Genomic DNA, 21,866 nt, shown 5'->3' with positions numbered 1-21,866 from the left:
GGGCGGCCCCGCAACCCCGCGGGTCCTGCCCCGCCCGGTGTGCGCCCGCCGCTCCCGCCCGGGATGCCACCGCCTCCGCGGGGCGGGCCAGGCGCGACCCGCCCGCGCCCCCGCGGCGCTGTCCCGGCGCCCTGGTGACGCTCCCGCCGGGCAGCGCTGCCCGGCCCCGGCGCAGCCCCTCCCTCCCGCCCCCACAGCCTCGCCCGGCCCCGCAGCGCAGCAGCCGCGCAGTCCCGGCCCCCGGCAGCGATGAGGCCGCGGTGCCTCCCGCTGCTGGCGCTGGCCATCGCCCTGGCCGAGGCGGCGACCTGTGAGTGAGGCGAGGCGAGGCGGGGGGAGGCGCGGGGCCGCGTCGGGGGGCGAGGGGCGGCCCGGCCCGTCCTGGCCGCTGGGGCATCGCGGTGCTCGGCCCGGTGCCTGCAGCTCCTGGTCCCGGGGCATCCTTTGGTCCCGGGGCACCCCTCGGTCCCGGGGCACCCCTCGTCCCGGGGCGCCGGGCTGCGGTTCCCGCGGGGTTGTGCGCGGCTCCTCGGAAGGGGTCTGCACAAGGAACTGGGTTCCCTTGCACGAACAGCCCTCGGGAGATCATAGTCCGCTCAGAGGAGTGGCTGTGTTGTGCAGCCCAGGCAAGCGGCACTGACGCTTTTTGTAAGTTCAGACTTCTCCTAGGTAGGAGCTACTTGCTCTCATATACAGAAAAAAAAATATTCTGTCTTTAACACAAACGTCTTTGAGCTTAATAGTGAAAGAAGTCAGTGTAGCTGAAACAAGCAGAATTGCAGCTCAAAGTAAGGCTGTTTCTGACCTGTTTTACTAATGATTAAACTGGTAGAACAGAAACCGAATGTTTGCTATTCTGCAAGGTGCTGGGGTTCCTGACTTGGGGAGGGAGCAGTATCAAAAGATGAAAGTTCATTTTATAACATTCTTAACAGGTCCTAAAAAGAAATCTTCTAATAAATATTTCTTAATTATCTTTTCTCCTGTTTTCATCACGTTTTTGGTTCCATTTATCTCCTCCACTGTATGCCTTGTCATTTTTCTTAACAGCAGGAAATCGCTGTCCTGCTCACCCAAAATTTCTGTGGTCCATATTGTCCAGTTTCCTATCTCTTGCTCTGAACAGTGCCAGGGATTTCTGGAATGGCAGGGGGAAAGGGAGAAGAAAAGAAAACAATAATACAGCTCATACCATTCAATAATCATAAAGTTGCCTCTGCAAGCCTCAGTGCAGATAGATTTGGTCAAATATCAGGTGAGGGATGCATTTTGGAGGAAGTGCAGGTAGATATTAGTGGCTAACTTTTTTTTGTTGGCTGCATAATGTCACTGATGAGCTTTTGAGGATACTCTCATCACTGAGAATTACAGAGCTGTGCAAACAAGATTGTGCCACTGCCTACACTTGTGTCACTTTTTATTCAGTTTTATTCACCTGCTTTCCTTGGCTGGGGTCTTAGGTAAGCAGCTCTAAGTTGTATTTAAGTGACCCACTTTAAGCAGGTTTATGGGTGCATCTGACAACAGAACAGCTTTAATAAACCACTGAATCTCATCCTCTCCCATAATTTTTTTTTCTTTTTTGGTAGCATCACTTTTAGATGCTTGATAAACATTCACTACACAGTGGCTGTACAGCACCTCTGGAAATTGTTAGGCTCTGGAATTGCACAAGGCTTCAGTGATCACCAGATGAGCACCCCGAGTGCATTAAGGGTTAACTTGGTTTGGCAGAGTCAGAAATGGGCTGGAGTTTCCTGTAATCACACTGGCAGCAGCAGCAGCAGTCAGGATTTTTTGTTTTTAATAAAGGTCCTATCATAATCTTTGTAACTAAAACACAGATGAATAAATACAATGCTAATTCTGTGCATGGGGATTGAAATATCTGCACTAAAAAACCATGGCATTTGCTCTGTTTTATTTAAAGTCAGAAGTTACAGGAAATCAAGTTGGGAGAAGGATAAACTGCTCTGATGTAGGGGAAAAGACTTGTTCTCATTGCCCCACTGTATTGAAGACATGAAGTAGAAAGTGTTACATCTGTTTGTACACAACTGAAAATTTCTTGTCTTTTATTTACTGTAAAGCTGTGAAAATGACAGTGATGCAGCTAAAGGTCAAAACAAGATGGTTTAAAGTCAGCTGTGAATTAGGCATGATCTACACCAGGAGCCTGTGCACCACAGCTATGTCAACATCTTTGTGGGGGTGGAAATCTCCCATGGAAATAAACCCAGCAGCTATAATACACAATTTTCCTGGTTTTCTTGTCTCTCCTTTTGCCTCAGGACACATGGTCTTTCTGCATCTTTCTTATTACTGAGAAATAAAGCATTTAGTCTAGTTAATTCTTTCATTTCTAAACAACTTGCTTGTTGCTCTCTGAGATAATGGTGTGCTGTAAAATCTTGGAGGTGAGCTGTGGTGCATCCACCTTATGCTCAGGAAATCTTATTTCCTGCCTTATCAGGAAGATTAGTTTTACCAGAACGAAGGCAGATAGATGAGTTTGTAGTTACAAGCTCAGCCCACTTCAAACTCACTCTGGAGGCTGTAGCACAAAGGATTTTTCAGGTCATTACCTGATGTTTCAGCACTTCAGAATGTTCCCTGTCACTTGATAGAGACCTTTAATGTGTTTAGGATGCTGTGGTTTTAGTTCAGTGGTAAATCTGGCTCAGTTCAAGCTCTGGGCCTCATTAGCTGCTCTTTCTAGTCAGCTTCCTTCATTTTTTTCTTTCCTGTACGTGCAGAGTAACTGGGAGCTCTGGCACTTAGCTGCTGGTGTGGATCCTGCAGGTGCTCTGGGTCTGAGGATTGTCACAGGCAGTGCTGGATGGACTCTGTGTGTTTGAATGGCTCTTTTCTGTGGAGCTGGGGTGAATATGTGTGGCCACCACCCCTGAGTGGCACTGCAGGTGTCACAACCCTCACTATGGGGCAGCTCTGCAAGGTTAAGTTGTGCAGAGGCTGAGGAAAGGAGGGCAGGTGTGGTGTCTCCAGTTAACATCTGTCATCTGCACCCTTTAACCCAATCAGCTGGACTTCTTCCAACTGTACCTGTCCATTTTTCTCTTGATCACAAGCTCTATCCAAAAATTAAACCAGGCAGTCTAATTTAGAGGCTGTTCCTGGAGTGTTGTGTGCTCTGCAAAGAACATTGAAGCAGACATCTTTCATTTTTAGTGTCATTTCTCAATGTTCACCACTTGTTAAAAGTCACTAAACTGACAGTAACCAGATACATGAAAATTAAGTAAAGACTCATGTTGGATCTGAAATATAAAAGCTGGCTAGAATTGTTTTATCTTGTAAAATGTGAATGTATTTATAGATTGTCTGCCTTGATATTCCCAGGATAGCATTCTTACCTTTGTTTGGTTCTTCACTGTTCTGAAAAATAAAATGACATTTATGTTAATTATGTATAACAGGTAGCCTGACTTTGTAAGACATAATTTTGATCTCACATAAATTAAATAGGGTCAGAATATTTACTTACAGATCATTGAAACCAGTAATATAATCAGCTTCTTAAATCTACTTGTTGGTTACATAGCTCACTTTGTAATAACCATAATCTAAAAAAATAAATCTTGTCCAGAGTATGGCATGTAAATTATGCTTCAGGCATGGATGCTATTAGGGATTAATAGCACAGAAGCCTAGAATTTCTTGCCAATATTTTTCAAAATAATAGCAAACATCAACTCCCGACTAAGCATTTAATTCAGAATTTTTGTGTTAAATTCTCACATTTGCTCAGTGTTTGCAGCATTTTTCAGCTGTTGCAAAAAGAGATCAGTGATAACAGAGTTGCTTTGTTTCTCCCAAGTTTTACCCCAGCAGCATGCCTCTCAGTTCCTGCTGAGGAGACGCCGAGCAAACTCTTTCATGGAAGAAAGTAAGAAGGGAAATCTAGAGAGAGAGTGCATTGAAGAATTGTGCAATAAGGAAGAAGCCAGGGAAATCTTTGAAAATAATCCTGAAACTGTAAGTATTTTATGAGTATCTATGACATAGTTGTTCTTTGCAGAGGAAAAGACAGAAGCACATGGAATTCACAGCTCCCAATAACAACACTGAGCAAGATCCTCCCATTTAGAGACAATTTTCAAAGTAATTTTGACACCCAGTTCATTTGCATTACCTTCATATTGCAAGTATCCAATTCAGTGCAGTATTTTAATCTCTCCATCGAGTTTTTTGTGTATTAAATAATCTGCTTTAGCCCAAACAATGGCCATACAGAAAACTAGTCCTATATTCTGTGACTCAAAGTAATGTTTTTCTTCTTTTTAGTTACAATACCAATATACTTTAGATTATATTCAGTGATGTATTTTGCTGTCATTTTATCTACCTGAAATTTTTCTTAGCCCTTATTTTTTCTTTTCTTTCTGCAGGAATATTTTTATCCCAAATATTTAAGTAAGTACAAAAACCCCCATAAACAGCTGTAGTGTATGATTCAGTGATGCTCTCATTTGGGTAATACTGGTTTAGTTTTCCTGCCCCTAGCACTGGGATGATTTCCATGCTGATTATAATGCAGAGAATGTCCTGTGTGCTGAGATCCTCACAGAGGCACTGAAGGTTGGGCTGTGACCAGCTGTCCTTAAGGTGCCCAGACCAGTTTTGCAATCCAGGCTGTGAGAGCAGGCTCCATGCAGCAAGTGGTGTAATTTCAGTGTAAATGAGTTGTTTGGACCCTGAGCTGACTGTGTGGCTTTGCATTTGCAGGCTGCCTGGCCTCCCATCGAGCAGGGGTGTTCAGGGTGGCTGCAGTCACTCCAGACTCTCCAGCTGACCTGAGGGCTTGTGTCAAGGGTAAGTGCTGATGTTGGAACACACAGTGGCTAAAAAGCAGTTCACAGGGACACAAAAAGAGACAGATAACCATTCAGCTCAGGCAAACTCAATAATCAAAACCAGAAATTGACCAAAAAGTGAGGTGAGACAGAGCATTTCCAGAGAAAGCTGGAAAAAAGTTTAAGTGACTGCTTCTAACTTTATAAAGTTAAGGGAACACAATTGACTGCAACATGGTAGGCAGAGTTCTTCTGCAAACAAAGTGTCCTACACCAACCCAGCAATATTCCCCAGTGTGACCTCTCTACTCTACCACATCTTTAACAGGTATGCCAAACCCTTTGCCTCTAGCAAGTCAGGTAGAGTAAGAGATTGTCTTGTTAATTGTTGTTTCTACCATTCTTTGGCCCATAGCTGCATTACTAGCTGAAAATTTCAAACTTTCAAAAACAAAACAAAATAAAAATATTATCTGGAACACAGTCATTGATTCTAATCAAAAGGTAACAAAGTATGAAACTTAAGATGGTTCTCAAATGTTTGATTTTTATGCCTATACATTCACAGGTCCAGCATGAATTGTGTTCTTTCTAGTAAATTCATAGCAAGCCATTTTTACCATATTTCCTACTAGTCACAGTTTAAACATCTCTGTAAACCTCCTACAGCTGAAACTTGAAGTTATCAAAGAAACTTCCAGTTTGTTTGAATAAGAATACTTAATCATCTGACACTGTTTTTATCATTGAAAGCAATGGAAGGCAAAAACATCCTTAATAATGACACTGCACAGGGTCATGACTGAACATGTTTTTCAGATCAGTTTGTAATAATGCAATAAATTACCAGTTTCTCTATCTGACCACTCTTGAACAGAGAAACTCAACTCTCTAATCTTGAATTCTTGAAACTTTGATCTTTCTAGTGAAATTTGTGGTAGTATGATGGGGCCAGAGCACTGTTCTTTAAAAACTGAAATATGTTTTTTTAAATATAATAATATCAAGTCTGGTCACAACTTCCAGGAATTAGCTTAGCAAGTAATTTGTCTTCTAGTTGTTTTCTGCCTGACAAAGAAAATGTACTGGTGGCTTTTTATGTTCTCACTCACTTAAAAATTCTTGATTACAGAATGAGTAGCAGGATTGTGCTTCATGGTATTCATCCAGACCTTTCCTATTTCATGACAGGTACCTGTAGGAAGAGAGGAGAAGAAGAAAGACTAAAGTGATTCTTGAGGAGAAATAACCCCAAATAACAAGGATTTTCCATTTTTTCCCTCCCACAGAAATCTCAAACCAGTGCAGCCCCCTGCCATGCCATAAAGATGGATATAAGGATTGCATAGATGGACAAGCCAAGTATACCTGTGTCTGTAAAGCAGGATGGAGAGGAGAGAACTGTGAGGAAGGTACAGTCTTCAGTCTCATGGGATGCTGGTTCTCAGAAGCACAACTGCATTTCCACTGCTGAGTGATATTTGCAGCTGTCAGTTGATGCCTTCCTCTCAGCAGAGTTTTACTCCCTTTTCTTTGCAGATATAAATGAATGTGAAGACTTCAATGGGGGCTGCAGCCAGCGCTGTTCCAATATCCCTGGGAGCTTCCGTTGCCTGTGTGACGATGGCTACTTCATGCATTCCAACAAAAGGGATTGTGGAGGTGGGGAGACTTCAGGGGAGCATCTTCCATGCCTGCTGACCAGAGAGGGGGAAGGGTTTGAGCCAATAGTAAATGCTCTTGCACTGCCTCTGAAAGATCCAGTCCTGGTTTAATTTGGCTGCTCATTCCTTACACACTGCAGGCATTTGGGCAGCCAAACAGTGAACCAGATCAAGAAGCAAGGAAAGAAGGAGGGAACAGCTATAGATGAGATTCTGCTTCATTACTGGAGTTCCATAAAGCTTATTTTGGTCTCTCACCAGTTTCACATATCCTTTAAGCATGCTGAAAGAGGAATCAAAAGTGATGTGAATAGCTGATACTGTTACCATGGAAATTCTCTCTGGTAAACACTGATTTAGGCTAAATCACTCCTAATTAGCCATGCTGCTCTTTCTGCAGCTTGAAGTTCATTGGAGAAGGAACTATTAATGAATCAAAAAATCTCTTAAAGGAGAGAAAGGTTTTTCTTTGATTCACCCAGCATAATTTTTTTCTGTACATGCCTGTGTCTACTGTTGGCCACAACCTACATGCTTCATTCTGCTCCAAATAAAGACTGTATATTAACATAATTAGCAGTTCTTACTGCTTAGTTAAAAAAAATTACAACTTAATTCCATTTTAATGTCATATTTTATTACCAAATAATGACAACAGTTTTAGATAATGCAAGATAATTTTAGAGGCTAAACTTGATGGTCATCTTCCACTGTCACTTCCTTTAGTCTTAATATTTTGAGAATTAGTAATTTCCAAAGACATGCCAGAATGACAGAAGACTGTGGGTTTATGAAAAAGGGCAAGCAGATAAATTGGTTAGAACCCTCTGTAATTCTTGGGAGGATACTGGAAAATCTAGTTAAAAAGTAATCAAAGATAAAAATAGACTAATATACCTTAGTGCCTTGAGTGTTAGTTTAATCATTTGATAAACTGCTTTCAAGTATTTTATTACATGCAACTACAAAGTTAAGTAACCAGGAATTTGGAATGCATTTATTAACTGTAGTAAAGGAGTCTGAATTCAGGACAGCTTTGACTTAATACAGTTCCAGAACTCCAAGCAAGCCAGAGGTAGAATCTCCTGTGCAGCACCATTTCCACAACTGCTACAAAACCACAGAGATAACCAGAATGATCCCTACATTCACAGGGGGAATGAAGTACTACCAGGGATCTGATACTTTTCTGTCCTAAAGACACTTAATAAGATTGATGCTATACCTTGAATCCCATTGCCACATGGGCATTGGGAAAATGACATTGACAAATTGGAAACAAGACAGAAGATAGACACTAAAATGGTTTGAGGGATAGAGAGACAGTGAGGAACTTGAACACCTCTCAGCACAGCCAATTAAAAGAAAACTGACATGAATTGATTGTAGCATGGATGACCCTCTGATTGGATTATCTCGTGTCTTGCTGGATGTCTTTTTCTAAGATGGAATTTTACTATGCAGTCTGGTTTAGTTTATGGGAAATCTGCAGCCTGCTTCTCTCTGCATGCCTGGACATGCATCCCTTTCCCTGTTACCCATAGAAGGGATGGGAAAGATAGGCAGGCAGAGAATTTTTTCACTGTTGGATAAGGTTGGGAAGAAAAATGGTGTGCAAGAGTGGGAATTGTTTTTTAATAACTTGTTTGTGTTTCTAGATATAAATGAATGTGTGCTATATCCAGACATCTGTGGGACAGCTACCTGTAAAAACACCCAGGGGAGATATGAGTGTGAATGTCCAGAAGGCTACACATATAATGCAACTTCCAAGAACTGTGAAGGTGGGTCTTTGCTCCCTGCTCCCCCTTTTTCATATCTTTCATCTTTCCTTTCCTCTTTCTTTTTTTTAAATCCACTGCTATACCAAACTCAGCTCCTCATCTACTGCTGTATTTCTCAATCTTCATATTCTTTATTAAATTAATTGTTTGTTATGTTGCTAGGCTGTATTATATGACAGCAAGGCAGTTTTCTAAAAATTTTTTAAAAGGTTTTTTTGTAAAGACCTTAAATATCAAATAAAACTATTCCTAAATATCCAGAGGAACAATTGTAAAAAAAGGAGCTGTTCCAAAAGAATCTGTCCTGAAATGAAAATCTCTAACTTAAAATTTCCAAAGTTCTGTAACAATTATAGCAAAGTTGAAAAGTATTGATAGCTAGCAGTGAAGCAGCAAGAAGCCCCTCATACAAAGACCATAACTTCTCCAGTGTTAAAAGTATTTGCATATTTGTCTTAGAACATGTTTTATTTCTCTCTGCTTGCTAGAGTTGCTGTTTCCTGCACATCAGAAATTAAATTTCAGCTGTGAACAGATATGAAAGCACTTAGAGGTTTTACAGTGAAGATGACTCTTCTGCACTGGCAGTTTAAGAAAAAAAATCTATCAGTGACTGGTTTTTATTTTAAATTTATTTTAAATTTTTAAAGTTTTATTTTATTCAAAAGGACACAGAAGCAGCTTCTTGGTGGCCATGAATCTTTTGCTCCTGGCTTTTCCTGCAGGTCCCTTGTAACAAAGCTCTGCACAGTGGCAGTGATTACATATCCAAGTGACAGCTCTTTGTCCAATTACTACAGGATTAAAACACTACTGACAATTTTCTGTCCCTGCATGCACCAAAGGGAGAAAAAATTCACAGTAATTAATTCTTACTCCTCTTAGGGTTTCCTTCAGATAAATTCAATCTGATGCAACCCATGTAAATGTTGTGTTTCTGCTGGAACATGGATTCAAGAGGTTGCAAGATGACAACATTCCAATGGGGAAAGTCTTACCTCCCTAGCAGGGGGATTATGCTGCTAAGCTTTTAGACCTTGTTGTAACCACATTAAATGAGTCACCAAATCCTGTCTAAGGACAGGATTGTGCAGCCTGACAGGAATGTAGCCATACAGAAATACTAACTGACATGAGCTTTTCATTGTCGTGTTGCTTGTAGGTGGCTAAACTCAATTATGCCTATTAGGAAAATTGAATTTACATACATTTGTGCACAGCTATCTCTATGATGACAAATTCTATTAGACTGAAGAACAGAACAGGGTTTGTTATCTTTTTCCTTACCTCTCTTTTCTCCAAGCAACAACAACAACAAAAGTATTTTAGTCTTAAAATCCCCCAGATTTAAGAGCGTGCATTGGTACAAAATTTTTTTCCTACTAGAAGGACTATTTGTTTCAGGGTAAATGTTGGAGTTTTTTTAATCTGAAGCCCAAATCATCCACATTGGAGTTTCTTGTCAAGAAAAGATTTTGTTTCAATATTTGAAATTTAAAATTTACATTGACCATTTAAACAGCCTTTAATTTCTAAATTACTTATTTTGCACAACCTACTAAATACAAAATTAATTTCTTTTAGGTGATTTACCTTAAATCACAGCTCAAATCAGACTATTCTGCACAAGTAGATGCTGTCTGAAACTTAAGGCATTATGAGATTATTGTATGTTACCTTTAAAAGATATTTTTTCCTGAGATTATTTGGGGTTTATATTAATAAAGCACATCATTTCTTCACATATTTGCCATATATACTTTTAATATTTCTGCTCTCATCGTGTTTTACAAGGAAGAGTCTTAAAAGGAAAGATTTGACCCAGAATGGGATTTGTGCCTTCTGTGATGGCAATTTATGAGGTCTCTCACTATTCAGCCACCTTATGTCTCAGAAATCAGACCAAGTTGTCTCCAGCTCTGCATTCCAGGCCTCTAACAGATTACTAAATTGCCTTTTGGATTAATCTTATTCCAGAGAACATTGCTTGTCCATTATTCCATTAATTTGTATTAGTTTTCAGTCTGTGTCATGAAAAGAAAAATCTTTCTATCTGCTTCTATTTCCTCTAGATATTGATGAATGTGCTGAAAATATTTGTGCTCAACTCTGTGTGAACTCACCAGGAAGTTACAGCTGCTATTGTGATGGCAAGAAAGGGTTCAAGCTCTCTAAGGACATGAAGAATTGTGAGGTAAAGCTGTGCTGTGTAAAATTCCACGTGGCAAATCACAAAGTTGGGTATTTCTTGATGAGAGGATACCTTAGATTAAGAAAAATAGGAAGCTTTTTGAGAACTGATTAAAAATTCCTGAGAAAATGCTGGGGATTCTGATCTATGGTTTGGCTCACAAAGCAGCATGGATTTGGATGCCATTCAGTTCATGCATGCTCATTTACAGGAGTCCTGTCAAAAGCAGATTGCTTTAGCCAGGCATCTTTATTCCCTCTGCTTCCAAAATAAGCCTCAGCTTTCTCCTATCAAACAAATAATTCCTGTTCAGCCTACTCAGAGACAGAATGTTCCTTTTGTCCATATGTTCCCAAGTTTTCCTTAGGCTGTGCAAAAGTTTTCACTCACTATTTCAGAATTACCCTGTTTGGATTGAAAAAAAAAAATCATGGATTGCTTTCCACAGTTCTCATCTGCCATAGCTTAAGGAAAAGCACTCAGTAATACTTGCCAGTTGGAGAACATCTTGCTGCCAAAATTGGCTGCTCTTGATCAGTTTGAAAATTTCCACTTCTTAGGAGCAGAAAGTTTGAAACTCCAGAGAATCAGGATTCAAAGATTGAAGCCCATGGATTTTTTTTTTTGTAAGTGGTTCTCTGTATACTTGGAAAAGTTCAGGCAGTCTGAGATATTATGTGAAGTGAGCTCAGATAACTGCCAGCAATAAAACACTTCTAACAACAATAAAACACTTCTAACAGACTATAACAAAATTTGGCTCAAACTGCAGGAACAAGATCTGACTCAAGTTCCAGCATCTGTGTATTAGGTCTTGTTTGTATGTTCTGAAATTTAATGAACAACACTTGGCAGTCATTCTATTTAATTTTGCTCATCCTTGAAATGGTGAGATGTAATGAGGCTGGAAGATGCTCTTCTTTTCAGTACTGTTGTTCAAAAGTGATTAATTCTCTATCTGGAAGTTAGTTTTATGCCTTTTAATTGGGGGAAAAAAAAAGTTCAGTCAGCTGAAAACATATTCAATCTAAAGACTAGTGACACCAGCAGCCATAAAATGAAGCAGCCATAAAATTCAAGAGCACCTGTACATTTAATGGTACTGCTGCATCAGGAATATCAAAGTCAGAGTAGAAGACAGTCACAGAATGTTTTGAGGAATTCAGATCTGATCTAAGAGACTTTGAGACTCCTGCTTGTCCATAAGCACTGTGATCCTTTAATTTCTCTTTAGCACAGTCTTCCCAAGGCACAGCTCTGGTCCATTCCCTTCTAACACCTGAGCAGGTTTAGATTCTGCAGTGCTTTAGTTATGGAGCTAGGTAGCTCCCTAGAAGGTGGGTGTCATATATCCCTGGTGAAAGAAAAGTCCCTGATGGAAGATTGGAATTCATAATTCAAAAACTAAATATTTAAATATTAGCTTCAGTCCACCAGAACTGTGTGTCAACCTGGGTTATCCTCCAGCAATTTAAATAATGGATGTTTCAAGCAAAAGCAAAACCACACCATTTCATTTGTACATAGGTATTCAAGTTTACAAAAACAAAACAAAACAAAAACAAAAACAAAACAAAAAAAAAACCAAAAAAAAAACCACAAAGGTAAGCCATTACTTTAAAAATAAAAAAAGCTAACAGACAACAACAGGAATTGTTTCATGAGCTATCACAATGCATTAACAGCTTTCTTCCTCTACCATTTTTAGTCTGTTACTGAGTGTATCCCACTGAATCTTGAAAAGAATTATCAACTGCTTTACCTGGCAGAGCAATTTATAGGAATTCCTGTTCTCTACTTAAAGTTCAAACTGCCAAATGTCACAAGGTAAGCATTTGCTATTGATAAAAGTATGCATTGGAATGACAGACATTTGTTTCCAATAATTTTTGGAGGGTTTAGGAAGAATGCATTGCATGCCTAAACTGTATCACCATCTCCCCCTTGGGTAAGCTACCTTTAAATAATGAATGAATGAACAGGAAGGCATTTAGAATTATCAAGATAAAATTCAGAAGTTATATGCAAATAGTTTCAGTATAGCTCCCAGTTATACATGGGAATGGCTTTAGTTTGAATGTTGCTGCTGCTTCACCCCTGTTCCAGGTAGAAGCTGGATCATGCTCTGCCCATCCTGCTGAGCAACAAAATCAGGCCATGGCCCCCTTGCTCATCCCTGGGCTTCCTTTTACACACAGTGTTCCAAGGACACCCACAGAACATGGTGCCTGGCCTAGGGCACCAGCTGGATGATTTTCTTTACAGCTGTCACAGCGATTGGCCGTGGCACTGACCCCTTTATTGCTCTTGGTCTCCTTTGCTGCAGCAGCCGCAATTGCAGCATTCCCTGACTTAGTGACCAAACAATTGGAAGGTAAAAGCAGCAGCAGCTGTCGAGCTGGTGATCCCCAGAGGCTCAGACCCGTACAGATGGACATAAATACTGAGAACTCTGTCCTCTGCTGCTGTTCCAAGCTGACCGGGCACTAATGCTGTCCTGGAAGAGCTGTCTGAGATGATAAATGTTGGAGCTCCGGTGTAAGTACAGAGCGAGGGACAGCCCCATCTAGGGGCCACAGAGCAGCACTGCGAGGGACAGCGACCCAGGTCTGAGTTACAGCTGCCTTGGAAGCCCCAGCTTCCAAATGCTTTACTCTCTGTTCACCCTTAATCTGTTTTGTCAAGTCTCAGAGACTGACTTCTACTCTCCTCTCTTCCACTGCACAGTAAATCCTAATTTTGCTGCATGCACACATTCAACCTAGATCCAGCCAAAAAAATCCTCAAATGAAAGAATGGCACATAAAAGGCAAATTTCCAGGTTATAATTCTTTTAGGACAACACTTGGCAGCCCAGGTGTACTGAAGCACATCATAGATCTTCTATTTTGTCTGCTTTGCATCCCTAAAAAATGCAATAGGAATATTACCTCTCTCTTTTTACTCAGGGGAGTGGGATATCCATCACAAATTAAGCTCAGAGTGAATTTGGGAACTGCACCAAGGTTCTTTCAAATCCCAGGTCAGGGTGTTAACCTGAAAACTTCCCACTGGATTTGAGTGAGCAACGCTTATGTTCCATTCTGCTTTTGACAAACTCTGCAAAAATCACAGCTACTCAGACACAGACACCAAAAGTTATTATCTGTGAACCTTTCTCTAACCCTACTAATGAGTTATCCTAGGCTGTACAGTGTTTCACCTTTCCTGTGTTCTTATGAAGGTTCCTTCTTCCCACCTCAGATTTACAGCGGAGTTTGATTTCCGGACGTACGACGCCGAGGGCGTGATCCTGTATGCAGAGTCCCTGGACAACTCAGCCTGGATCCTGCTTGCTCTTAGGGATGGGAAGATTGAGATTCAGTTCAAGAATGAGTTTGTAACTAAAGTCACTAGTGGAGGCAAAGCCATTAATGATGGACTGTGGCATATAGTAAGTTGGATTTTCTTCTCCCATTCCCTTCCTTTTACTCACTGAGGAAAGATGCTGATAAGTAAAGTAGGGAGAAACTACTGAAAGGCTTAAAATGATGTACTCAAATCCCAGCCAAGAAATGCAAAGGAGTGCCTTGCAGCAGGAAATTCTGCTACCCTTAAACAATCAAGGAAAAGATAATTACCTCTGGCTATCAGCATAGCAATTATTAATTTCAAACATGAAAAGGAAGGTAGCTGAATATTCAAAACTGTGATTGCATGGTCAAGTGCACAGTTATTGAATACTTTGTGTTTAGAGCAAGACCAAAAGTTCATCTTCCTTTTCAAGCCTTCATACTGAGATTGAAAGCCTTTCTCACTTACACAATCTACAGAGCACACCAAAATTTTAATGTCAGTTAGATTTTGTTTGTTACCTTCCTGTCAATGTCTCTGGATATGGACAGCTGTCCTGCATCAAGTTCAAGTACAATTTAAATAGTGACTGCACTAAAACTCTTCTACAAGGTAGATATTTAAAGAAACATTAGTCATGTTTCACAGGACTTATGTAATTGGTGCTTAATATCATCTACATTTTTGTGTGTGTGTGTAATTATTTGTATTTTATTCCAGATATCAGTTGAAGAATTAGAAAACAGCATCAGTGTAAAAATAGCTAAAGAGGCTGTGATGAGTATTAACAGCCCAGGAACTCTGTTTAAACAATCCCAGGGTTTCTTGGAAACCAAGGTGTACATTGCAGGATTACCTCGCAGAGTGGGCGGTGCTCTTGTTAAACAGGTAATTAAATAATAATAAGACTAATATTGGTTGATCATGCTCTGCTCAGTTTTGTACTCCTGGGAGTCACAGAAGAAGCAAGCCTGGGATAGAACCCATTTAGAAAAAGAAAATGTGGTTATTAAACCACTGTTTTGAAAATAAATATGTGAAGCTTTTCAGTCTGCCTTCGGTAAGGCTTCACTTGTAAAAACACAGCACTTCTGGTCTAATCTTTGAGGATTCTGTAGCCTGTTTCCTAATATAGCTTTAAGATTCCCTAAATCACCACCACTGCTGCTGCTGAGAGTGCATTTCAGGGTGATTCATGTCCTGGTCCTGGCTTTTGCTAAGCTCTAAATAAATGCAGGCAGCACAGTGAGCTTTGGTTTTTACAACAGCCCAGGCTTGACAAGGCCCATGATTCTTTCAGTCTCCCAGCCTCGAGAATGGGTACAGTCAGGTTGTTGCAACTATTTTCTTTACAGTTTACTTCAAACTAATTGACAATCTCAACAGAGAGTTTAGATTTTTTGAAACAAAATAAATTTTAAAACATCAATTTTTCTCAAAAGCAAAGCAGAGAAAAAAATCATGGAACAATACAATAACATCCCTTTATCCATAGAAAACAATTCCAGAAATTTCTTTATACTTTGGTATAAACTTTGAACAAGTTTAGCATTGATAAAACTGGTATTGACTACACAGGAAGAAGCTGATATGTAAATTAATGCCTCATTATTAACACTTTAAAACCAGCTTTGGACTCAAACCCCCAATGCTGTAATTCTGCTGTAGATTAACCCTCGGCTGGATGGTTGTATCCGGGCCTGGAACCTGATGAACCAGGGACATTCAGGAGTAAATGAAGTTATTCAAGAAAAACAAAGCAAACACTGCTTAGTATCAGTGGGGAGAGGATCCTTCTACCCTGGCACTGGAATGGCAGCATTCCAGATAAACTACAGTAAGTGTTTTTCTATCCCTATTTTTTGTTGGACTGGTGATAGAAATGATGAAATTTTAAAAGAAAGGAAATAAAAAAAGGCACACAAACCAAGCTACACACTTCTGCATCCACCAGTGATTCCCTTAATTTCTGTTAGGGATTTGCTTGAATGAGAATTCTTATCCCAGTAATGTCATATGTTCAATTTCTGGAGTGCTTTACATTCAGAAGTTTATTTGCAAAGGTTGGGCACTACTGCAGATCCAGGATTAAAAGTTAGCTGGGTTTTTTTGTTCGTTTTATTTGCTTGGGTTTCTTTAGAACTATAATTCTTTCTATAAGTTTAAAAAGTAGCACTATTTTTTCCACAGTAGAGATGAGATTAAATACTAATTTTTAACCCCATATTAATTTTTCATCAGCAGATGGATTTACTAATTTCAATTATTCTCTTTAAAACAGATAATCTTGACAGTGCTGAAGATTGGCTAATAAATGTGACTCTGAGTATTCGCCCATCCACAGACACTGGTGTTATGTTTGCCTTGGTTTCTAATGAAACAGTGCCTCTTGCATTGTCCATAGTGGACTCTAACTCCTCTGACTCACAGGTGATCTTACAATTCTCCTAGTGGCTGCCAGGTGAAAAGTCAAACTAAATTGAAAGCTAATCACACTTGCAGTAGAGCTGGTAGCCTCTATATATTGAAATTTAGGTGGTATAATAACATGCAGAAAATCTCTCTCTATTAATGATAGCTGCAGCAGTGACTAAGCACTAATTACTCATACCAGGGAGATTGCATTATGTAATCTGAGCTCAGATCCATTACATCATGTTTTCTTTAACCTTTCCTTCCAAACACACAGAGCAGAAAGGGAACTATGACTGCAGTGTATACAGTAGTGGCATCATGTTAGTTACAAATTATAAACAGCTTTTGTTGTCCTTAAGTTTCCATTTCCATTCATCTACATCAGCCATCCCAAGCTAGAGCATAATTATACACCATGGCTAATCCAGGCTTTTTCCCAAAAGAAGAACCTGTAGTGAACACTTGGGTACCTTTAAAATTGTAGGTGAAACAGGATTTCACCTCAGAACTGTAGCCAAAGTTGTTCCCCGTAAAACATTCTCACTTACAAATTTAAGAATGGCATTCATCATCAGAAGTGGTTACACATCAGCTTTTCCAGCTGAAGGTACCAGTATTTAATATTTTCTTCTGCTTGCAAATAGAAAGTGCAGCAGAACTAAGTAAAATTATTTACTAAAGTGACATGTGACATCTTTGGTGATCTCCCATTCTTCCATCTAGAAAATCACTGTGACCATTGGGAGCATCACTGTTGCACAGCTGGAATCAAAGAAGTTATGTACCCCCAGAAGAGTGCAGGTTGGACTTCTAGTGACCAAACAGGAACTTGAACTGGCTGTTGATTCACACACAGACAGAAGCAATCCTGAGCAACTCTCAACTCTGCATCAAGCAATGATGGAAAATGTTGTCACCTACCTGGGTGGCCTGCCAGGTGAGGCCTGCTCCTTTTCATTAATTGGATTATTTCTACAAGCCTGATTGTATTCAGCCTTACTCATGCTAGGAAAAGCCTGCAATTATAAAAAAAAAGAAAGGTTTTTTCTCCCTCAAGTGTCTCTTGTTCCCTCCAGTCTTTTCAGCTTTGGAGGCAGCCAGCTTCTCAACAGTGGCATTAATTGGACATTGAGACATGGCTCTCTCTCTCTGGAGATCTGAATTTGGAAAACATCTTGATTTTTGAGTTGGGTGAGCACTGCACGTTTCTGAAATGCCACCATCTGGCACAATTTAGGAACTGCATAAAAATATAAGAAAAGCAGGCATTTGTCAACAATCCAAGTGCCAGAAGTGCAGCAGGGGAAGTCAGGAATGTGGTTTCAACAACTCAACTCTGGGCTGGAGATGACTGGCAGTCTTTATGAGACAGAGAATGTGTTGAAAGAGCAAATACTTTGTTCAAAGCAAGCTTCAGGTTAACATTATTGAGACATAATGTTAACATTATCCTTATCACAAGGATTGTTTTGTCCAGTAAGTGTGCACATACTTCTGGATAAGTAGTTTGACTTCAGGCTGAATCAAGAGGAAAAATAGCATTGTCCCAGGTGAGAAATAGTCAAAGCCTGAATTAAAAGTTGAAAATACTAGAGGAAAGGTGCCATGGTTACAATGTAGCTACTGGTAGAGCTGATCTATATTCTCAATTATTTTATGGAATTCTTAGGAATCACAGTTTCTAAGAAAATGCTACAAATTTGATTGATATGTCTTGAACTGACAAGGAATGAGTCAGTATTTACTTAGTACAGGTGAGTCAGCAGTTTAACAGAGCCACTAAGATTCCAGTCATTTCTTGGGCCTCTTCATCTTTGTGATGCTTAAATGATTCTTTTTTAGTACACTGCCAGCCACAGAGAAATCCACATCTTAAGAATGAAGAGCTTTGCATTGTTCAGGCATCTCAAAGAGATAAGAAGCAAGTATTAGTTACTTGCTGCTCCTTAATTTAATTTTTCTGTCATCTGTTTTAAGTTTTAAAAAGTATCTTAAACATGCAAATTAACACAATAAGAAAAAAAAAAAGGCTTAAAATTCAGAAACCCCTTGTATTTTATGAAGACCATAAGTTTTGATAACCCTTTCTACAAATTAGTAACAGTGGTGGGAGTATTCCCCTGTTATTTCAGCACAACCAGTGCAGGTTAAATGAAACTTCCACAGTTCTGTGACAGTAGTGTTTTTCCTCACTGGGGAAAAAAAGCAGAAGGGAGCAATTCAACAAGACTCTCAGTTTACAACAAAATAAAACAAGGAGAAAGCAGCTCTTCTTGTTCCTAAGAGAACCAGATCTCTCTCCTAAGGAGGGATAGGGTGATTAAGAACAGAAAAAAGAGAGGGTGCTTTTGAGCTGATCTCTAGGTCTACCTTGTAAGAAGCCATGAGAGCAAAGCCTGCTTGACTTTGTGCTTAACATACTGTTTTCTGGAAGCATATTCATGATCTGATGCTGCCCCAAGCCCAACAATACCTAAATGAGCAGCAGATAAAGTGAGTTTTTCACAGAGAATTCACTTGGAAGCAGCAGTGAGGAAGCAGTAAAATGTGTGAAGTTCCCAGGGGTGCCCCAAGTGAGAAGCAGCAGATTTGAATCTAGAGTAGCTTCTTGGCAAAAGCAAGACAGTTCTTTGTGTGACCTCTAAGCCCAGAAACATCTGTTTGTAGCTCAGGACAAGAACAGTGGGCTCCAGGAAACAAACTCTTGGTTCACTGTTGTTCATACAGGAAAAGCTACTATGGAAAACATTCCTGGAGTTCAGTTTCTGGATGGGAACAGCCTTCTAATGCATATTTAACATTTTACTGGCCTTTCTCAGCTTTGCTGATTTGATCTTGATCTCAAAGAAAAGGGAGAAGAACTCAAGTGTTTCCAGCCAAATTGCTCCTTTCCTCCCATGACTAAATAATGGATGGGGAGTGGAGTATTCCCCATGTTTTGACTGAAGAATCCATAGGAATTTGCATGCCTTGGCCTAATGAACTGGATGTGTTTCTGTGCAGATGTTCCTCTGGGTGCTACTCCAGTGACTGCTTTTTATAATGGCTGCATGGAGGTGAAGGTCAACAGCAGACAGCTGGATCTGGATGAAGCCATTTCCAAACACAACGACATCAGATCTCACTCATGCCCACTGATCATGCAGTAACTGTTCAGATCTTAACTTTTGTTCTTTCAGATGTAATTTATGTAATTAGCCTCATGCCATAATGGAGCTTGCATTATTTCATGCAAGATGTGCCAGGGAAATAAGCAGCAGCATGGTTTTCTCCCTTTTAATACAGAATGGAGGGAAAAAGCCCTCTCTGTTCAGCTGGGAAGAGACAATCAAATAAAATTTTGTAAAACATTATTTTATATATATATATCAGTGGGAAATCTTAAAGCTAGATTTATCTTCCATGTTCATGCTATGTCCTTGACATATTTAGCTTGGAGAGAAAGTTTAGGAATTTCTGTTTAGAAATAATTTTACATCTTATTTTTCATATCAGCACAAAGTTACAAGTTGCAAATAATTATAATGTATTAGAATCTAAACAAAGCCAGATTTATTAAACTTTTTCAAGCATACCATGCAAAGAAAAATCTCTACAGGTTTTGTAATATGTGCTTTTGGTAAAGGAAAAAATACCTTGGAATCTATAGCCCAAACTCTCTGTGAATATGTTTACAGGCTGTATCAAGGTTGGTAAAGCAGCTTCAAAATTTAAGTGTTTCTTTAAGTAGCTGAGTTTTTGAAAACAGTTTTGGTTATACTGGGCCAGCTTTAATTTGCCTGTCTTTAGAACCCAGCTTTAGAGTTTGAAAAGAGTTCTGGATCAGGTTAGGTAATTTACTTTCAAAGTGGGTTAAAATACACCCCAGGCAATTTTGAAAAACAGAGGAAGCAGCTTGAAGGAAGGAGCTCTGCATCACAGGACATCAAACTGGAATTTGCTGAGTAAAACCAAGGAATTGCATCAAATGCTTCTTCCATCAAATCTAGCACTGGTCAACATAAGCACAGTGTGATGATCCATCATATTCCCTTTATTTAGGGTAACTTTGCCTTCAGAGAGCTCCAGAATAGATTTATTTGTGAGCCCTGCTGCCACTGAAAGCCTGAATTTTGCCAGTAACATCAGAATGTAAAGCCATATTCTGGTCAGGCAACTTTAATAAACCAACAGGTAATTGGAAAAGTATTGCTTTCCTCAGGTGTGCTGATTTCAAGCATTTCCAATATTTCTTTAACATCCTTTGAGTGTTCTTTCCTCTTCCAAGCTCATTTTCACACCACCAGAAGCCTCCCTGTGCAGCTCACCTGGTGGTTTTGTTAACCCCAAACCAAATAAATAGCAAGAGAATTGCTGTGAGGTATAAATATATCCTCTCATCCTTCAAGCACAGAGACATTTATCTGCCAGCATTCCTGACCTCAGCTCTGCTGTCTTCACTTGAGACACTGAAGTGGAAATCTATGTCCAGAAGGATGGATTGTGACAATATTCATTTGGAGGACTGCCTGTCTCCAGGGATATTCTGAGTGACATCAGTGATGTTTCTTCCAGTGTTAAATGCAAGGGTTAGTGCAGCAGTGCTGCAGAACCTGAGCCCATCTTCCAGTGTTATTATTGCTTTTGGTAACTTCACTTCCCACTTGGGTAGTGGAATGCAGGATTTGCTCCCAGCTTCCACTCAGTACAGCCTCCCAGTCTGCCCAGCTGACACCCAGGGGCTCATTGCCATTAATTACTAGTTCACTTTTCTAGGATGGCATGGAAAACAAGCTTGGAATTCTGACTCCATGGAGGGGAAATCCTTTCCTGCAGTCATCCTTCCCTGCTCCTCCACCCCACCAGCACACACACTCTGCATGCAGGTCTTAGCTGAAGAATTACTTGACTGAAACAAGCAGGTTTTGCATGCAAGGCAGAGCTGAGCTGAGACTTTTGCCATCAAATAAAAACATGATCACTTTATGATATCTCTGTGGCACCCATTAATCCTGGAAAACCCCTGGGTCAGACTCTGCCTTGTACAACAAGCACAGAAAGTAAGAGATGAGGAACACAAAGCAAAGTGTCATCAATGTTCTAAATGCTTCTGGCCTGCAGAACAGAAGAAAAGGTTTTTTTGCTGTTGTTTTTTAGGGATTTTCTAAGGTTTTGTTTGTTTAAATGTAATAAATTGTATAGAAATGAAAGGAAAAAACCATTCACTTTGTCACACAGACACTATTTCTCTTTGTTTTCATGGAATAATATTTTAGAGTTTTGTAGTTAACAATGAAACCTCTGCACTTCTTTTTTAATGTAAAAGTGCCTCCCTATTGTAAGAATTAAATAAAGCTGCATTTGCAAGTTTCTTTTCATTTTAAGTTGTATTTGCATATTCTTGTTCATTTCTATTGTGCAAGGCTCATTCTATTGGTCTAGTGCCTTACTCAGGAGATTGTGATCCTCTTCAGCATCAAAGAACTGGCTCCAGTTAATATGATATCCAAATAGGCATCCATACTTTAGTTTACTAATTTTAATAGTACCTGAGGCAGTTAGACTTTGCTTAAAACTACACATGGAAACAAAGCTCAGAGCAAGTGACCACTCCCTGTGTTTTCTCCATCAGATGTATTTCCTTGTATTCTGAGGCACAATCACTTCAGCAAGGGCGTTCAGGTCT

At 39.9% G+C, this 21,866-nt stretch overlaps 1 protein-coding gene across 1 annotated transcript; it reads left to right on the top strand.

The window, feature by feature from the left end:
* The first annotated feature begins 99 nt into the window (after positions 1-99).
* Positions 100-21,558, top strand: PROS1 (protein S). The gene is made up of 15 exons (XM_056497502.1): positions 100-310; positions 3,839-3,996; positions 4,410-4,434; positions 4,747-4,833; positions 6,104-6,226; positions 6,354-6,476; positions 8,137-8,262; positions 10,335-10,456; positions 12,162-12,280; positions 13,697-13,886; positions 14,507-14,674; positions 15,455-15,623; positions 16,068-16,216; positions 16,925-17,138; positions 19,205-21,558. Exons 1-15 carry the CDS (start codon positions 250-252, stop codon positions 19,348-19,350), a joined length of 1,980 nt encoding a protein of 659 aa, XP_056353477.1. The 5' UTR covers positions 100-249; the 3' UTR covers positions 19,351-21,558.
* Positions 21,559-21,866: the final 308 nt, after the last annotated feature.

This window comes from Oenanthe melanoleuca, chromosome 1 (assembly GCF_029582105.1).
Source record: "Oenanthe melanoleuca isolate GR-GAL-2019-014 chromosome 1, OMel1.0, whole genome shotgun sequence".
In the NCBI taxonomy this organism is placed as follows: domain Eukaryota; kingdom Metazoa; phylum Chordata; class Aves; order Passeriformes; family Muscicapidae; genus Oenanthe; species Oenanthe melanoleuca.
This window is presented reverse-complemented; position numbering and strand designations above follow the sequence as displayed.